The 18438-nt window shown below is 35.4% G+C and overlaps 2 protein-coding genes across 2 annotated transcripts; both read left to right on the forward strand.

Moving 5' to 3' along the window:
- Positions 1 to 13892: 13892 nt before the first annotated feature.
- Positions 13893 to 14700, forward strand: LOC110918381 (major allergen Pru ar 1). The gene is made up of 2 exons (XM_022162710.2): positions 13893 to 14125; positions 14306 to 14700. Exons 1-2 carry the CDS (start codon positions 13942 to 13944, stop codon positions 14590 to 14592), a joined length of 471 nt encoding a protein of 156 aa, XP_022018402.1. The 5' UTR covers positions 13893 to 13941; the 3' UTR covers positions 14593 to 14700.
- Positions 14701 to 16994: 2294 nt separating this feature from the next.
- LOC110918380 (major allergen Pru ar 1) lies at positions 16995 to 18143 on the forward strand. Its single transcript, XM_022162709.2, has 2 exons — positions 16995 to 17365; positions 17727 to 18143. Exons 1-2 carry the CDS (start codon positions 17182 to 17184, stop codon positions 18011 to 18013), a joined length of 471 nt encoding a protein of 156 aa, XP_022018401.1. The 5' UTR covers positions 16995 to 17181; the 3' UTR covers positions 18014 to 18143.
- Positions 18144 to 18438: the final 295 nt, after the last annotated feature.

Here is an 18438-nt window from a genome sequence, read left to right on the forward strand (position 1 = left end):
TGTCATTCAAAGCCATTCTTCTATCTCCCGTGGAAGGAAGAAGGCGGCTTCATTTTCCTCAGTGGCTTGAGGGGGAACATTCACCGGTACTCCTTGCACCACCCTTCGCGGAGGCTCTTGGTGCATGGCATACCATTCGGCCGGAATGATGACCTCGGGCACCACGTTCCACGCTCTCTGGGTTATTATGGGTACCAAAGGCGGGGAGGCGAGAAGGTTTAACCTCTGGTGCAAGAGGTTCACTTCTCGAAGACAACCCTCCAGTCCCACCGTCAGATGGTTGATACGGTCGACCAACGCTTCCTCCACTCCCGTCATTTCGTTAATAGCCTCCCTTAAGGCGTAAACGTAGTTCACAAGGGAGTCTTCTGCTGTTGACGATCTCCTCCCCTGTCGGTTATTTCTTGAAGATGTCCCGCTTGTTCTGCTTGCCATTTTCTGAGAAAGAAACCGAAGAGAGATAAAAAATTTTTCAAAACAGTCTCTCGGACACGGCCCCGTGCTCGCTGAGCACGGCCCCGTGTCCATTTGTCTGCAGGATTTTGAGCTAAGGAGTCCTGGAGTTTTAAATTATTTTCATGATTTTTGACAAGGTTTTCAGCTTAGATAATTTAAAATAAAGTTATACAACTAACTTTAAACAAGAATCCTTAGCAAATAACCTTACAAACTTCACATAGAGGGTTAGAATCATGGGATTTCCAAGCTTCTATGGAGGAAATGTTGAAAAATTTTGAAAGAAGAGGAAATGAATATAAGTAGAAGGGACAAGATGGTCCTTGGGAACCTTCTTTTAGCACTTACCTAGGATGGTATGAGTGAAGATCCCATGAATCTCTGTCTATGGAAGTGGTAAAAAATGAGCAGGAATCAGGCTGCATTTAAAGAAAACGACAGCGCACTGGACACGGCCCCGTGTTCGCTGGACACGGCCCCGTGTGTAGAGGAAATCCTGACACATTTTGTCCGTATTCTGACAAGATCAGCAGAGAATCTTTTAGGTGAGCACGGGGGCGTGTTGACCGGACACGGCCCCGTGTCTGGAGGCTGTCTTATGGAGTTTTGTTACCTCTAAGGATCTCGTTGATATCGGGTGGTTCCTTACTGGATGGAACAACCCCAAAGTGCCTAAGATACCTTAATTGTCCTAGACTAAGGCGAGAACGCAAGAGGTTGTCGGTGAGGGTAATTCCTATTTTCATTCTAGGTGGACAAGTCCAACCCTTTCCCGGGCTTTCGTTAAAGAAGGTGTATGCCGAATCGCTCAGGTCTATGTATGCACCGAACGAAGTCGATGGAGAGTCCTTCACGGCACAATCGGCACAGGGACGACTATCGTCCAAGTCTTTGCTAGGTACGAAGGTATTTTTGGGAGCAACGAGGTTGTCGGAATGCGGTTCCAACATTTCTTCATGGTCATCGTCTTGGGGTGGATCAATAAAATCCTTCCTAAGTTCTTTTGACCAATTTAGAATTAGCTCTTCTAGTTGAAATAACTCGTCAAGGAACATTTCCCCTAGAATATCTGGTTGGGCGCATTCGATGGAAAGATAGTGCTTATTTTTACTTTCGCCCCTCTTAAGGTTATAAGGAATTGGTGGGTCTATATAGTGGGGCCTATAATTTAGAAAGTAACATTTTAATTCTTCATGTTCGCCTCCACATAATTGACACCACATACCATAAGAGTGCCGAAAGTAAAAAGAATTACTATCACTCATGTTTATGTCAGAAATTACCAACCGCCGGGATCTAACGGTTCTGTTTTCAGTAAGAGAATCTTGGGCACGGGGGCGTGCTGAGTGAGCACGGCCCCGTGTTCAGCTTACTGTCTGACTTAAAACAGCATTGCCAGTTCCAATGATTGAGCACGGGGGCGTGTTCAGCGGGCACGGCCCGTGCTGAGCTCTGCAGAAGCTGAAAACTAAGAAAATCCTAAAAAAATTAAAAAGAAAAATAAAAATATGATTAGGCCGTTGATTCCTAACTTTCTTAAAATCCTTGTATCCCCGGCAACGGCGCCAAAAACTTGATGCGTGTGTAGTGTGATATATTTTTGATGTATATTTTAAGCCCTTTTTACACTTTTAGCCAAGTTTTAAATTTATAAAACACGATATTCACTAACACTAAACACACATATGGGCAAGTGCACCCATCGTGGACGTAGTATAGTGTTGGTAAGATACCGAGGTCGTCCAAGGACACAAGAGCTTTTAGTACCGGTTTATCCTCAACGTCTAATCAAATCAAAAAGTTAGAAAAGGTTTTTAAACTAAGAAAATAAAAACTAACTAAATGCTGAAAAATAAAAATAAAATAAGAACAGATAGACAAGATGAATCACTTGGATCCGACCCGTGTATTAGTATAACCTTTGATTATTTTCGCACTTCTGCACTTGTTTAAGAGATTATCTTAGTTATTGTAGTAGGCCCCTCTTTTGAAGGCGACGTTACCCTCAACCCAGTAGTTTGAGTCAGCAAGGATACAATCCTAAAGGGTTGGATTATTGGAAGATAATTAATTAAGTTATTAATGCAAATTGTGGTAGGCCCCGCTTTTGGCGGTGACGTTACCGTCGGCTAAGTAGTCTGAGTCAGCAGGGATACAGTCCTAAATAGTCGGGTTATAGTATTAATAGTAGTTAACTTATGAGGGGGTCAAAGAGTTTGGATCCCCGCCATCGAATACCTATGGGCATTGAAGGAGATCCTACTAAATTTGACCCAGGTCCCTTGCAGGACCTCTAAACGCTGAACAAGGGCAAGACCCTTACCAAACCATTCCCTTAACCCCCGACCACGTAGCCAACATACCTCCATATACACCGTGGAGATATGAATGGTGAAAATCTTTTATTTTATATAGACAGTAAAATAATGCCAAGACACCACGGACAAACGATAAGGAAAGATCACCTTCAACATAAGCAACTAGTTATTAAAGTCATTAATACAAAACCAAATAAAAAGTGCAAAAGATTAAAAATAAAAAGTATTATACTAAACACTTGTCTTCACCAAGTGATGTAAGAGACTTAGGCAAACATGGCCTTGATTGTCAAGAACTCTTACTATCAATCTTGGATCCCGAGACGACTCACACACTCTACGATGGACAATGGATGATGGATGATGGTGGTGGATGATGGTGTTATAGTGGTGGTGGGTGGTGGATGAAGTGTGAGAGAGATGGTGTGCCAAGGGATGAGTTGAAATGAAACCAAGCACTCCTATTTATAGGCTGAACAGAAGGCTGGGCACGGCCCCGTGTCCGCTGGACACGCCCCCGTGCCCGTCTGACACTCTCTCTCTTCATTAATTGTAATTCGCAATTACAATTAATGTGCCTGCTGTACTTTCGCCACGCCCCCGTGCTCACTGGACACGGCCCCGTGGTGGGCAATAGAAGCTTCTATAGGTTTGTCTTTTCTGCTACTTCTTAGGCACGGCCCCGTGCTGGCTAAGCACGGGGCGTGTTCAGTCTTCTTTTTTCTCTTCTCTGCTTGGGAGGATGCCGTTGAGGGGTCGGGCAATCTACTTTTGTTCCTTTTCTTGTATTTATGTTAGAATTAGCTGTCTTTTTGCTTCTTTTGTGAATTTGAGCTCATTTCATCCTGAAAATACAAAAGGAAGACAAAAACACTCTTTTTCCAACATTAGTACTTAAAAAGGGTTAGTTTTATGCCTCATTTGATGTAATTTATATGTTGCATTTTACACACATCAAACCCTAAAATTAACCTTAACCTTATATCCGAAATCTGGAAAATTTATCAATTATTTAATCAATTCTAGAACATTATGATTTCGGAATAGTAATATTTGATGAAAACATATGATCCGATATAGTTTGAACAGATCCGAGATGGGGTTTCGGATGAAAAATCCGAAATTTATTTAGGGTTTTCTAATTCCGTTTTCCAGTTTTATTCCAGATTTATGGATACAAAACAGAACTGACTAATCAACATATGCTCTGATACCACATGTTGGTTCAGTTCTGTTTAAACATAATGGAAAACATAAAAACATACCTTTGATTGCATCAGTACAGGCCAGCAGAGAATCCAGATGTAGATGCAGCAATAGTGTTTGACATAGTTGTCAGTTTGGTCTGGTTCCTCCTTAGGGTGCAATCTAATGATGGTGACTAAGAAAACCGAAAAGGGTATCGGCCGTAGGAGAGGGAGGTCGAACATTATGATGTTATGGCTAATAGGGTGTCTGATTGTGAAACTGAGTAACCCCTTAACCTCCACATAATTCTCCTTATATAAGCACCCAGGAGGAAACCTAATTAGTTAATAAGGGTAATATGGTCCATCAACAATTACCAACTAATTATTAATAGGTTGTTATATATTTTGATCCATATAATGTAAATGATTATAATGGCTACTAGATTAAATATTAAATCATAATATATTTAATCTTACAGAAATTAGTTATCTTCACTAGTTACAAAAGTGTTTGATGGTTTATGGTATTGGGTGACACTTGTTCGATAAGCTTTTCAGCATGTAATTTTTAACCATATAAGATCATAAACGGATATACTGGCAAACCAAAACTCATATGAAACATGGTTCTTTAATCGGGTATAAGAATTACCAAAACTCTTCTTATGTTAATCTTACTACCATTCCCACAATAAGGCTCCCTGAAATAGCAAGTGTCATTTTCTACAAAGAGTTAATTACTGTTTTCATCCCTGTGGTTTGTCAAAAATCACTATTTCAGTTCAATAGTTTAAAAATTGCGATTTCAGTCCCTGTGGTTTCACTTTCGTAACCATTTCAGTCCACCTCCGTTAACCCCATCCATTTATTCTGTTAAGTACACGTGAATTGACCATAATGCCCTTAGTAATAAAAAACAAAGATATCTAAATGAGTAAATTACTGTTTTCATCCCTGTGGTTTGTCAAAAATCACTATTTCAGTCCATTAGTTTAAAAATTGCGATTTCAGTCCCTGTGGTTTCACTTCCGTAACCATTTCAGTCCAGTTTCCTAACACCGTCTATTTTACCGTTAAGTTTTTAATGAGATACCTAAATTACCCTTGTGTTAATTAAATATGGACTTATATGATTTTATTATTGAATTTATATGATTTTATTGTTGTATGGCACATGGACTTAAATTGGATTGTAGGGTTCGACCCACAATACTTCAGTAGAAGTAGAAGTTTGGCATTATTTTTACATATATGGTTCCAAAATTTTAATTTTGGATTTTAGAATTAGAAAATGTCCAGCTAATCATTATTTTTCAAAGTTATTACGTTAATTGATGCTGCTAGGAAGATATTAATTGAGGTGGGGTAATGGGTCGCCGGACATTAAGAGGGTGGGGTTGTGATGCCAGAGAAGATGACCGGAAACTTTTGCCGGAAATGAGAGCAGGGATGGAGTAGGGTGGGGTAGTGTGGGGTTGTGTTTTAACAAGTGGGTCCTAGAATACAATCTTTTAAATTTCCATGGTTTTTTTATTTAATTAACATAAGGATAATTTAGGTATTTCATTAAAAACTTAACGGTAAAATAGACGGTGTTAGGAGACTGGACTGAAATGGTTACGAAAGTGAAACCACAGGGACTGAAATAGTGATTTTTGACAAACCACAGGGACGAAAACAGTAATTAACTCATTTAGATATGTTTTTGTTTTTTATTAATAAGGGCATTATGGTCAATTCACGTGTACTTAATAGAATAAAATAATGGGGTTAACGGAGGTGGACTGAAATGGTTATGAAAGTGAAACCACAGGGACTGAAATCGCAATTTTTAAACTAATGGACTGAAATAGTGATTTTTGACAAACCACAGGGACGAAAACAGTAATTAACTCATTTAGATATGTTTTTGTTTTTTATTAATAAGGGCATTATGGTCAATTCACGTGTACTTAATAGAATAAATTAATGGGGTTAACGGAGGTGGACTGAAATGGTTATGAAAGTGAAACCACAGGGACTGAAATCGCAATTTTTAAACTAATAGACTGAAATAGTGATTTTTGACAAACCATAGGGACGAAAATAGTAATTAACTCTTCTACAAAATATAAGAATATTTTTAACGAATAAAATTAATTAATTGTGAATATTTTTTAAGGAACCATAGTCGTTAACTTTTTATTTTTGGATGGGTGAAGAGATGAAATTTTTTTGGTTGAATACCTATACTGAGTACTGACCGTTCATAATTTGTACTATAGTTGGTATTTGTTTTCAGCGATTTCGGTTTTCATATTTCTAGGTTTTGGTATTTTCTATGATACAGGTATCTATCACTCAAAGTCGGTACGGTACACAGTATAAAGATTAGCTCACATTTGATTTTTGGTAATATGAGGTATGTTGGTATGGTACTGGTTTGATCAGCCGATACAATATATGTGGTACAGTAGTAGTTTGGTCAGATACCAACACCGATCTCTCATCATTAGATTGTAATCTCGATTGGCAATATTGATTTGATGTCAAATATGCAACTAAGATGCCATTTAATTCATTAGATTGTCATCTCGATTGGCAATATTGATTTGATGTGAAATTTGCAACTAAGGTGCCATTTAAAAGATCACGAGTCAAAATAGCCAAGGGATGCTTTATTAATTATTTAATTTTAAAGTACACTTTATTTTTTTATTAAATGTATTGCATAAGAACCAAAGTTTTATTGCTTACATTTTTTTTGAACAGTTTTATTGCTTACATTTGATACCGTCTTGTCAGGGCTGGTTTTGGGCCTGGCAAACCCGTGCCGACGTCCGAGGCCAAAAATTTTAAAGGGCCCGAAAAGCCTTTATAAGCTTATATATATTTATTAAATTATATATTTAGTATATTTATCCGTTTATTATGTAAAAAAGTATTGTGGTGTAGTGGCAAAAATCATCTCAAAATAATATAAAGGTCTTAAGTTCGAGGCTTTCCTCCATCACAATTTTTTTTTTTTTTTTGTAATTCATTTACCCTTAACCATAATTTTGGGCCCAATTCTTTTCGTCGCCCGAGGCCTAAATTTTTTCAAGAGTTTTCGGAGACGGCTTTGCGTCTTGTTACATGTTAATGGGGTCTATATGTGACAAAAATACATTGTCTAGTACACAAATACACTAGGGTACACATATATTAGGTCATGTTACATTGCATAGAAAAAGATTAAGGTTTGATGTACATTAATCAAAAGGTTAACTATTTGTTACAACTTAATCAATATGAATGATATGATGCAAATTAATTATAGATGAAAATTTGATGCGAGTCGATACACATGTTTGTTGACACATAACACTCAAAGATCGATTTGAACATGGTTTGATGTGTATGATTAACAATTTAGAAGTTTGTGTTCTTCTTAGTGAGAGATTCTTAACAAAATTAGAGCAGTGAATGTGATGTTCATTATTAAGTTGTGACTGAGAAAATACGTAATTGCACTATATTGGATTATTGGTGTGAGAAATTGCATAAAAAGTTCCCTATATGGGTGGGTGAAGTGAAGTCAAGATGTTCATTAAAAATTTTAAGAGTTATTGGATTTTATCACCCTCAACTATTGGTCATTGGCCGTTGCCACCCCCAACTAACATTTTGACGCCCGACACCTTCAACTTAAGATTTAGTGTGTTCTGGCACCACACTGTTAACTGAGCACTAACTCTGTTAGCTTTTTTGCATACGTGGCCAATTTTTGATGACGTGGCTTGTTTTGGTCCCATTTATGGCCCATTATTGACAGTTGGACCTATCGCTTGTGTGTTGGACCGTACCAGTTCCGTTCACCTAAAACTTAAAGCCAAGTAACAGCCAAACACAACCAATTTCAACTTCGATACACTCTAGACAGCCTCCATCGGTGATCAGTCTCTCCCCCATCGGGTTCTCCTCCCACAAGAAACATACCCTCCGTTTTCTTTACAACCACCATCTTTTACATTTTTTCTCAAAGGATATACTACGTATATCTCTTCATTTTTTAATTTTCAAGCAGCAACGATGGCTCAGGTAGTGTCTACAAAGTTTCTTCACGCTTCATTTGTTGGCAATCAGATTAGTGAGAAGATCAACCCTTCTAGCGTCGTTTCCAGTCATCCGATTAACCGTAGTCGCCGTCGTGTTTTTCCGTCACTGCAAGGGGAGCCGCCATCCAAGCTGTTCCCGTCTCACCGGAAGAAACACAGAAGGTCTCAAGAACAATGCTTTCGTCGGCCGGAAGAACGAGGGTGCTGCTATTCTCTGTCGTGGTCGACCTTGGTGAGTCCATTATCACTTACCTGTTATGTTTCGTTTTTGATCGAATCGTGTTGTGATGATGATGTTTGGTGCGGTGGTGGTAGTGATTGTGATGGTGAGGTGAAGGTGGTGGCAGTTGGGTGGAAGATGTTGGTGGTGAGGGTGATTCGAGGGTGGTAGTCGGAGATCTGCCGGATACTTGAACCCGCAACAGATTTGCCGAAGAGGTTATTTTTGGGTTGTGGTTGTTGTTGATTTCGGGTTTTTGTTGTTGTTTTTATGTTGCCGGCAGATTTGTGCTTCGATCTATGGTGCCAGAGGCGATGGTGGTTGGTGGAGGTGATGGTGGTAGTGGTTGGTGGTGGTGGTGGTGACGGAGGTGGTTGTGGTGGTAGGAGGCAGGCGGCAGGAGCTCATGGTGGCAGGAGGTTGTGGTAGCGGTGGGAAGATGTGGTGGGGGTGATGGTGGTGGTGGTGCTTTAGGGTGAGGAGAGAGGAGGTGGTGGGGCTTGGGGATTTATAATAATTTATAGTTGCTTTTAAACAGTTTTAAAAAAGAGATTTTTTTAAATATAATATTTTACATGACATGTCAGCAAAAATATTTTACATGACACATCACCATGCCACGTTAGCAAAAAAATGGCCACGTCAGCAAAAAACACTAACTGAGTTAGTGCAAAGTTAACAACGTGGTGCCATAACACGCTAAGTGTTAAGTTGAAGGTGTCGGGCGTCAAAGTGTTAGTTGGGGATGGCAGCGGTCAATGACCAATAGTTAGGGGTGATAAAATCGAATAACCCAAATTTTAATATTTCGTTTAAAGCGATTTATTTAACTTGACTATTCTTTCATGTGTTTGGGCTATAAAACCGAGGTTTCTACTTCAATTCTAAACACATACTACAACGACGGATTTCTTTAATTAACCATGTCAATCTGTATGACTTGAACTTAAGATCTTCAAACCTAGTTATACCTAAAGCTTTGACTTTGTCAATGGGCAACCAACCTCATTGGTAACGAAGCAGAAATAAGAAATTCAAATGTTATGTTATCTCTCAAAGGAAGTAAAAAGTCTAAAAATCAAACCTAGTCGAGTTCAGCCAAAAAAATTCCAAAACTGTCTAAAACAGAAATCGAACAGTTGCAATTTTCAAAAACCAAGCATTTTTGTTTTAGATTTTGATTTTAATATAGAGTCACACAATACTCATCTCTACTTAGTTTTAAATACATACAGTACAAAGCATTAAAATTATATAGTTTGGTGGTAAATACCAAATTGAATGATCGTACTCATACATATAAAAATATTAACAATATGGTCCACTTTTACTTTTGTAATTGAATGATCGTACTCATACATATAAATACATAATATTAACAATATGGTCCACTTTTACTTTTGTAATTGAATGATCATACTCATACTCATACACATAAATCTTCCTATACTAAGACCATGTGTAGTGGTTAAACACTATAATGCCCCCATCATGGGCGTTTTACGCCATGTGGCGTCCTAGTCAGCAAGGGGGCATTATAGCAAAAGTGGTGTAGTGGGTATAATGCCCCATAATGCCCCATTCAATCATTTGAAAAAAAAAATAATAAAGCAAAGAGGCTCCCATTGGCCACATCCCTCTTAGTCAAACATGGCAGGAAACATGGCAGGTTCTTGGAAGCCTCTCATTGGCTTATAGCATTTGACCCTTTGACCCATCCATATTATTCAAATAAAACGCCCAGCCATGAGTTTCGATTTAGCGTGATTTTTAAAACGCTCGGCTTCAAAAATTTTTAATTATAACGCCCAAAACGCCCGGTGTAGTGGGGGGAGGGGCGTTTTGAGGCGTTTTTTTCAATTTTTTTTAAAAATCACGCCCCACTACACATGGTCTAATAAATAAAAATCTTTTTGTACACGTGTCACTCTCTGGTGTCTCCTCTCTTTTAATAATAGTATTACATATTAATTTTTATACACAAAATATAATATAATATTAATTAATATAGTTAGAGATAAACGTGTAAATTCAAATTTAATTAATAATTATCTATAACAAATATAAATGTATCAAAAAATATAATAAGTATAATATTATTTAATATATTTAGAGATAGTAAATTACTTTTTGAGTCCCTATGTTTTAGTGGTTTTAACCATTTGAATCCAAAATCAAAAAGTTTAACGTCCTGAGTCTCTAACCGCTCATTCACACCCCCTGCAAAAAAATTAAAAAAACCTTTTGTAAGGCCAAGTTCTCTAAGTTCTCACAACTTGTCGAAATTTTCATTTTACCCTAACCCTATATATTTGTTAAGATAAAATATATTATTTGGATATAAACAATAATTACTAATAAAGTATCAAATCACATGTACAAGTACTTATAGTATATAACTTAGAAGACTAAAATTACAAGCGGATTATCTAAATAAAGTACCAAATTATCTTTAAAGCGAACACTAAATGGGTTTTAAAAGACATATTTTTTTTTTTGCTATTAAGTATATAACATTATATTTAGTTAAGCCATGTAATACATGTGTTCAATATTTTCTTCCAATTTTAAATTTATGTTACTATCAATATGTTTTCATCTTAAAAAATGGTCCAACTTTCTAATAACATTGAGTTTTAAATATTAAACTTAATTTCAATTATATTACGCAACTAAAGACATTATCATTATGATAAATAAAGACATTATATAATATAATAAAAATTTTAATTTGAATATTTAAATGTCAACTACTAATTAAAAAAGTAGTTGTAGACGCTCAGATTTATAGTTTAAAAAACTTTAGTCCTACTTTTTTAAACGTTTACTTTATTTTTAGTATGATTTTTTTAATATGTAATATTTTCTATATAATGATGATATTCGTATCTTGTCTCATGATCCATATATCTAAAAGTAGTATTTATATCAAAATATTTATTATATCATTAATACACATGTAAAAAAATTCAAAAACCTTTTGTAAGGCCAAGTTCTCTAAGTTCTCACAACTTGTCGAAATTTTCATTTTACCCTTACCATATATATTTGTTAAGATAAAATATATTATTTGGATATAAACAATAATTACTAATAAAGTATCAAATCACATTTACAAGTACTTATAGTATATAACTTATAAGAGTAAAATTACAAGCTAAGTATATAAATAAAGTACCAAATTATCTTTAAAGCGAACACTAAATGAGTTTTAAAAGACATATTTTTTTTTGCTATTATGTATATAACATTATATTTACTTAAGCCGTGTAATACACGTGTTCAATATTTTCTTCCAATTTTAAATTTATGTTACTATTAATATGTTTTCATCTTAAAAAATGGTCCAACTTCCTAATAACATTGAGTTTTAAATATTAAACTTAATTTCAATCATATTACGCAACTAAAGACATTATCATCATGCTAAATAAAGACATTATATAATATAATAAAAATTTTAATTTGAATATTTAGATGTCAACTACTAATTAAAAAAGTTGTTGTAGACGCTCAAATTTATAGTTTAAAAAACTTTAGTCCTACTTTTTTAAACGTATACTTTATTTTTAGTATGATTTTTTTAATATGTAATATTTTTTTATATAATGATGATATTCGTATCTTGTCTCATGATCCATATATCTAAAAGTAGTATTTATATCAAAGTATTTATTATATCATTAATATACATAGTAGAATTTAATTACAATTCATTTACCATAACCTAATAACTTATAATTATTTTTAAAAATACTTACAATTTTATGATCATTATTTTTTATTTTTTATTTTTTAGTGTTACTTCTTTTGAAGACATAATAAAATGGATTGTAGTATCTTAAAAGAGAAGTGAAAACTTAGAAAATTATTTTGAATAGCGAAAATATAACTGTTCTTTTGTTTTACTATTTTATCTAAATAAGTCATTTCATTAATAAGGATTATATAAAAGTTTATAATTTACATTTTTTCGTCATTTAACTCGTGTAATACACGGGGTTGTAAGCTAGTACATTATATTAACAATATGGTCCACTTTTACTTTTGTAATAAACAAATATTTTATCGTTTTAGAAAAAAATTAACGTAAGATACAACATGTATTTTTCAACGTCAAGAAACAACAAATCACTCATCCTTAATGTCTTTCCGTTATGACATATTTGTTTTGTCCATCGTGGTGTTGTACCCTACTCCATGAAATCTTCGTAGAGAGGGAAAAAAGGTTGGTACAAAATTGAATTTTTTTGGGCTACTTAAAAGTTACACAAGTAGTGGGGTGTAACTTGTAAACGAGCCAAGCCGATCGTAAGCTACTTGAGTTTAGATAGCTCATTAAAAGCTCAAATCGAACCGAGCATAAATGAGTCAGGTTCAAGCTTGAAAAATTATCATGTATAAAATTATTATAAAATAACTAAATAATATAATTTGTGTTATATATAAGCATTATAATTAGATATAAGAAAAATAACAATTAAGGGTTGGTTAACGTACCATTTGTGTTAACGTACGATGCGTACGAGTTTGAATTATCAACATGTGATTTTAACGTGCGAGTTCTTCTTTATAACGTGCAATTTTAAACATTATCAACATGTGCTTTTTTGTAATACAACATGTGATTTGTGTTTTCATACAATATGCGACTGTTTTTATAACATTCGATTGAAGTTTATAACGTGTGAACTTCAAATCTCGTACGCTCGTACAATAAGGCATATTGTACATTATACTTTCACATAACCAGTGTTGTAGTAATCGCTAGTCGGGCGGTGGGGTGGGAACTAGCGATTAATCGGGGATTAATCGGAATTTATGGGGATTAATCGGGATTAATTTGATTAATCGGCGACTAATTGGGGGATTAATCCGCACCTAGTCGGGATTTTTACAACCATGCACATAACAATTATAGATGTTCATAAACTAATCAATTAATGCAGAATGAGTCGGGTTCAAGCTTTAAAAACTACTAATGAGTCGAGTTCAAACTTTAGAAATAGAGCTCGAAATAAACCGAGCTTGAACACAGGCTCTCGTAAGTCGTAAGTTAAGGAAATGAGCTTGAACTAGACGAGCTTAGACTCGACTTGTTTACACCCCTAACAAGTAGAACAAAGTTAGAATTTTTTAAGTGTGTACCAATAATTACAATGCATGTCGAAGTTGAGTAAAAGACTTCCTGACTCGTGATGATGTAGGTCCGTAGATACAAAAAGTTGCAAGACATTCAATAAAATCACTTGTGTGTATGTGTTTTTGTTAAAATCAATACATTATATATATATAAAGAACTTGTAACTAGTGTTATACATAAAGCCTCTTAAAATAATTTAAAAGAAAGGACAAATGAGGTGAAAGCCAACAAAATGGATGTGTGACAATAGACATTATAAATTATAAAGTGGAACCAAAATTGGTGAGACATATTCTAAGACAATTGTGCCGCCCGTTGTAAAAGTGGACAAGAAATAGAATATGAGGTTGCCATTACAAGGTACAATTAAAATTGCACCAAGTACAATATTACAAAGCTCTACCATTTCAAAATCTAACCATACGTTTGCTCCATTTTAAGCCTATAAATACAACCATCATTAACCATCCATCTCCAACTTCTGAAATACTGTTAAATTAACCAATTAAACATACTTTAGTCTTGAAAATTCAAAATCATGGGTGTCTTGACTTATACCGATGAGCGCACTTCACCAGTCCTTCCGGTTAGGATTTTCAAGGCCTCGATTGTCGACTCACACAATTTAATGCCAAAACTTTTGCCGGAGGCTGTTAAAAGCATCAAATTTATCAAAGGTGACGGTGGGGCCGGAAGCATCAAGCAGATTAACTATGCTGAAGGTAAGTAATGGATTATCTTCATATATGCGGTTAGTAGTAGTTGTAGACGAGGTAACATGTTCAAATAGATTCGGATTGAAAAGTGAAACATATCAAAGTGACTTTAAATTGCTAAAAGTTCACTTTTAAGTATGTGATTCATTTAATACTAATTTGATATATGTTTTTTCTTGTATGCAGGTTTCACAAAGCACCACATAGATGAAATCGATGAGAATGCACTTACGTATAAGTACACTTTGATAGAAGGAAACGGTATCTCAAACAAGATCGAAAAGGTATCTTATGATATTAAGTTTGAGACTTCACCTGATGGTGGAAGCATCGCCAAGATGACCACAACTATTTACACACATGGCGATTTTGAAATCAAGGAAGACGAACTTAAGGCCGGCAAAGAAAAGATGTTAGGGCTTTACAAGGTTTTTGAAGCCTACCTTATCAACAACCCGGATGCATATGTTTAAAGATTTTCATTTTAAAATTGTGGTGTAGCCATATTTGGCATACTCAATATTTTCGTTGTTTCTCTTTATATAAACATCACATCATTAATAAAGTTTGACTTTGAATAACATTAGATAATAAAAACTCTAGGTTTAGCATTTAAATGTCCTCGCACCCAGGGGCGAAGTATAGAGGGGGCCCGAACTTTTCGCTCAGTAATGTTATATATGTAGTTTTCGTATAGAAATTTTTTGTATATACGTTTTCGACCCCCCGGTTCTATAGAAATTTTTTTGTACATACGTTTTCAACCTCCCCCACCCCCTCCCCACGTCATTCAGGTCAAGCTTCGCTACTGCTTGCACCTGTCCATGTGTGGATGTAAATATAAGGGGACAACTAAACTCTAATAGTTTAGTAAATTTATGTTTTAACTTCTAATAACAAAAATTACATGAATTAAGGCCTATATGTCATGCCTAATTCCCATATTAAACACGAATCAACTGCATACCTTTTGAATTAAAGTCTATAATATGTATTTACACTTGAACTTACCTAGACTTTACCTCTTTATTATTTTGATTCTCGTGACAATTAAATTCCTCAATCATTCACATTAAAATATACCCATGAAATGATACAATTATTTTTTTATTTATAGTTACACAGTGTGAGGTTCATTGGGAACACTAAAAAAATGGGGAATCGTGAGGAACCGACTCAAACGAACTCCGATTGGACTCATTCCAGCGGCGTTGGAACCGGCTCGTCGAACCCTAACTAGGATCTCTTAACCCTAAACCCTAAATCATCACCCCTAAACCCTAAATATATTAGGGTTTGGCTTTTAGGGTTTAGCTTTAGGTTTAGCCTTTAAGGTTTAGCTTTTAGCGTTTATAGTTTAGATTTTACGGTTTAGTTTAGGTTTTAGCGTTATTTTTTAGCTTTAGGGTTTAGAGTTTAGGAGTTAGGATTTAAGGTTTAGGGTTAAGAGATCTTAGTTAGGGTTTGACGAGCCGGTTCCAACGCCGCTGGAATGAGTCCAATCCAGAGTTCGTTTGAGTCGGTTCCCCGCTATTCCCCTCTTTTTTAGTGTTCCCCAATAAACATTCCCCTAGTTAAATAAATATCAAACTTATAGTAACTATTACACGTGCGAGTTGGAATGTTACAAGTGTGGATTTATAACGAGCCAATTAGTATTTTTTAGAAAATAATGTAGTCTAGACAAGTCCTTGATCTTAGATTCTATGAGAAGAGGTAAGTTGTTTTGAACTTGATTTATATAGATCTTAAACCTTCAATTGATATACTGCGTGATCACTACCAATTAAGTGACATAAGATTTGGTTATCATCACTATCATACAGGGGCGCAGCTTAAGAGGGGCCGGGCGCGTCCGACCCCCCGAACTTTTCGCTCAGTAGTGTTACATATGTAATTTTCGTATAGAAATTTTTGGGTATATACGTTTTCGAACCACGACCTCCCCCCCCCCCCCTCCCGTTCTTCATTGTCAAGCTTCGCCACTGCTATCATGTAATTCATGAGATGAACATTCACCACCGACGACAAATGGTGTCATATTAACCGACGAAAAATGGTGTCATATTAGTGTGGCGTTGCTTTAGACTGTTACGTTGTTGATAACAAAGGAAAAATGTTGATCAAAGATGAAGGTGATGATGCAATGTCTATTTTAAAAACCTACCTAAATCACTATACATTGTATTATCTTTCTTTCCTCTCATATTCTTACAAGAGTTTTATAAATCAAATAAAAGTAAAACAAAAACATACTATTTGTTCCACTCTAGATTTACATCATCAAAAGTTTACGCTTAGGGGGTCGGGGCACTGTTGAATCGCTCACGGGTACCCCTACCCGACCGGTAACACAGGCGGCGGTAGTGCGGGTAGGGTACTGCGGGAAATGGTTTGGGGTTGTGTTTAGCGATTAGTTTTGTGTGTGTTGATGAGAGAGATAGAGAGAGACATGAAGAGTGTAGAGAGAGTAGGATAAAAGTGGTGGGCCAATGGTTTACGGTAGTGTGGCACCTATTAACGTGTTTTAGCGTAGTTGCACGTAAAAGTGACGTGACACTGCATGATTAGAAAGGGTCCGGGTACCTTAAGGTAGTGGTGCCACCCCTTAAATTAGTTAATTGTCCACCGGTAAACATTGAAAAGTCTCATATTCTTATAAGCGTTTTATATATAAATAAAATTGTCTTAAAAAATTCATATAATCTGAAAGAAAAAAAAACAGAAGAAGTAAAAGCCAATAAAATGGATGTGTGACAATAAACATTTAAAAATAAAACCAAAATTAGTGAGACTAATTAATTGTGCTTATATTTGTTTGATTTAAATGGTCCATTGTGGCTAAGCCACTTCAAATGTGGACAAAAAACAGAATGTTTATACCCACCTGGGCCCAACATGAACTTGCCATTGCAAGGTACAATTACAATTGCACCTAGTACAAAATCTAACAAAACATTAGCTCCATTTTGAGCCTATATATACAACCATCATCAATCATCCATCTCCATCGCCTGAAACACTCTAAAATTAACATCTTTTAACCTTCAAAATTCAAAATCATGGGTGTCTTGACATACACCGATGTGTACACTTCACCCGTCCTTCCGGCTAGAATTTTCAAGGCCTCGATTGTCGACTCGCACAACTTAATGCCAAAACTCTTGCCAGATGCTATTAAAAGCATCGAACTTATCAAAGGTGACGGTGGGTCCGGAAGCATTAAACAGATCAACTATGCTGGAGGTAAAGTAACATTTATCCAAATGTTGATTCTGGTTGGCCCGTGTAACGTGTCTAAAAAAGTTTGGGTGGCAGTGTGGGTCGAATTGGGTTGACCCACAAACACTTTTTACCTTTTACTTGTTATTATATTATTTATATATGATGATAGCTTTAATTGTAAATACATAAAATGTTATTACGATATAATTTAAACGAATTATGTAAGCGATTTAGGATGTTGAATGTATTAAATACATATTACTTTGTTAATTTGGCCCGTTTAAGATGCACAACCCGAATAGGCACCTTCATAAGGATACTTCAGCTTCAAATACTAATTTCCTATGTGTGTTTTCTAGTTTAACTCAATTCTTGTATGCAGGTTTCGCGAAGCACCAAGTAGATGAAATCGATGAGAAGACATTCACTTACAAGTACACGTTGATTGAAGGAAACGGCATATCAGACAATATCGAAAAGGTATCTTATGATATCAAGTTGGAGGGTTCATCTAATGGTGGGACCGTCTCCAAGATGACCACAACTATTTACACACGTGGTGATTTTGAAATCAAGGAAGAAGAACTAAAGGCCGGCAAAGAAAAGGTTTTAGGACTCTACAAGGTTGTGGAAGCCTACCTTATCAAAAACCCGGATGCATATGTTTAAAGACTTTCATTTTAACGTTGTGTTGTATCCGTATTTGGCATTTTCAAGATTCACACTGTCTCTCTTTATATAAACATCACATCATCAACATCAATAAAGTTTGATTCAATAAATTGTCTTTCAGTAAGTATGTAATGTGTAGGTAATTATATATTTTGGTGTTTTATAATGATTACTAGAAGATATGTTAATATATAACTAAACTTTTATCTAAAAATGCTTTAATTTTATGATAGAAAACATAAACAGAGTATTTAAATCAATGTTACAACAATTTAAACATCATGATCAGAACATGAAACTAATACACTGATAGGAGTGATTTGTTTTTGTCAAATAGTTTGTTAAAATAATATAAGTAGGTTACAACTTACTTGATCACCTCTAATTTAAAAAAAAAAAAAAAAAATACTAACTTGTATGAC

Source organism: Helianthus annuus, chromosome 11, assembly GCF_002127325.2.
Source record: "Helianthus annuus cultivar XRQ/B chromosome 11, HanXRQr2.0-SUNRISE, whole genome shotgun sequence".
Taxonomy (NCBI): domain Eukaryota; kingdom Viridiplantae; phylum Streptophyta; class Magnoliopsida; order Asterales; family Asteraceae; genus Helianthus; species Helianthus annuus.

Excerpts from the sequence above, each read along its gene's own strand:
- LOC110918381 (XM_022162710.2), top strand. The coding sequence starts at position 13,942 with ATGGGTGTCTTGACTTATACCGATGAGCGCACTTCACCAGTCCTTCCG. Across the intron at positions 14,126-14,305 it reads GCAGATTAACTATGCTGAAG|GTTTCACAAAGCACCACATA; the intron begins GTAAGTAATGGA and ends TCTTGTATGCAG.
- LOC110918380 (XM_022162709.2), top strand. The coding sequence starts at position 17,182 with ATGGGTGTCTTGACATACACCGATGTGTACACTTCACCCGTCCTTCCG. Across the intron at positions 17,366-17,726 it reads ACAGATCAACTATGCTGGAG|GTTTCGCGAAGCACCAAGTA; the intron begins GTAAAGTAACAT and ends TCTTGTATGCAG.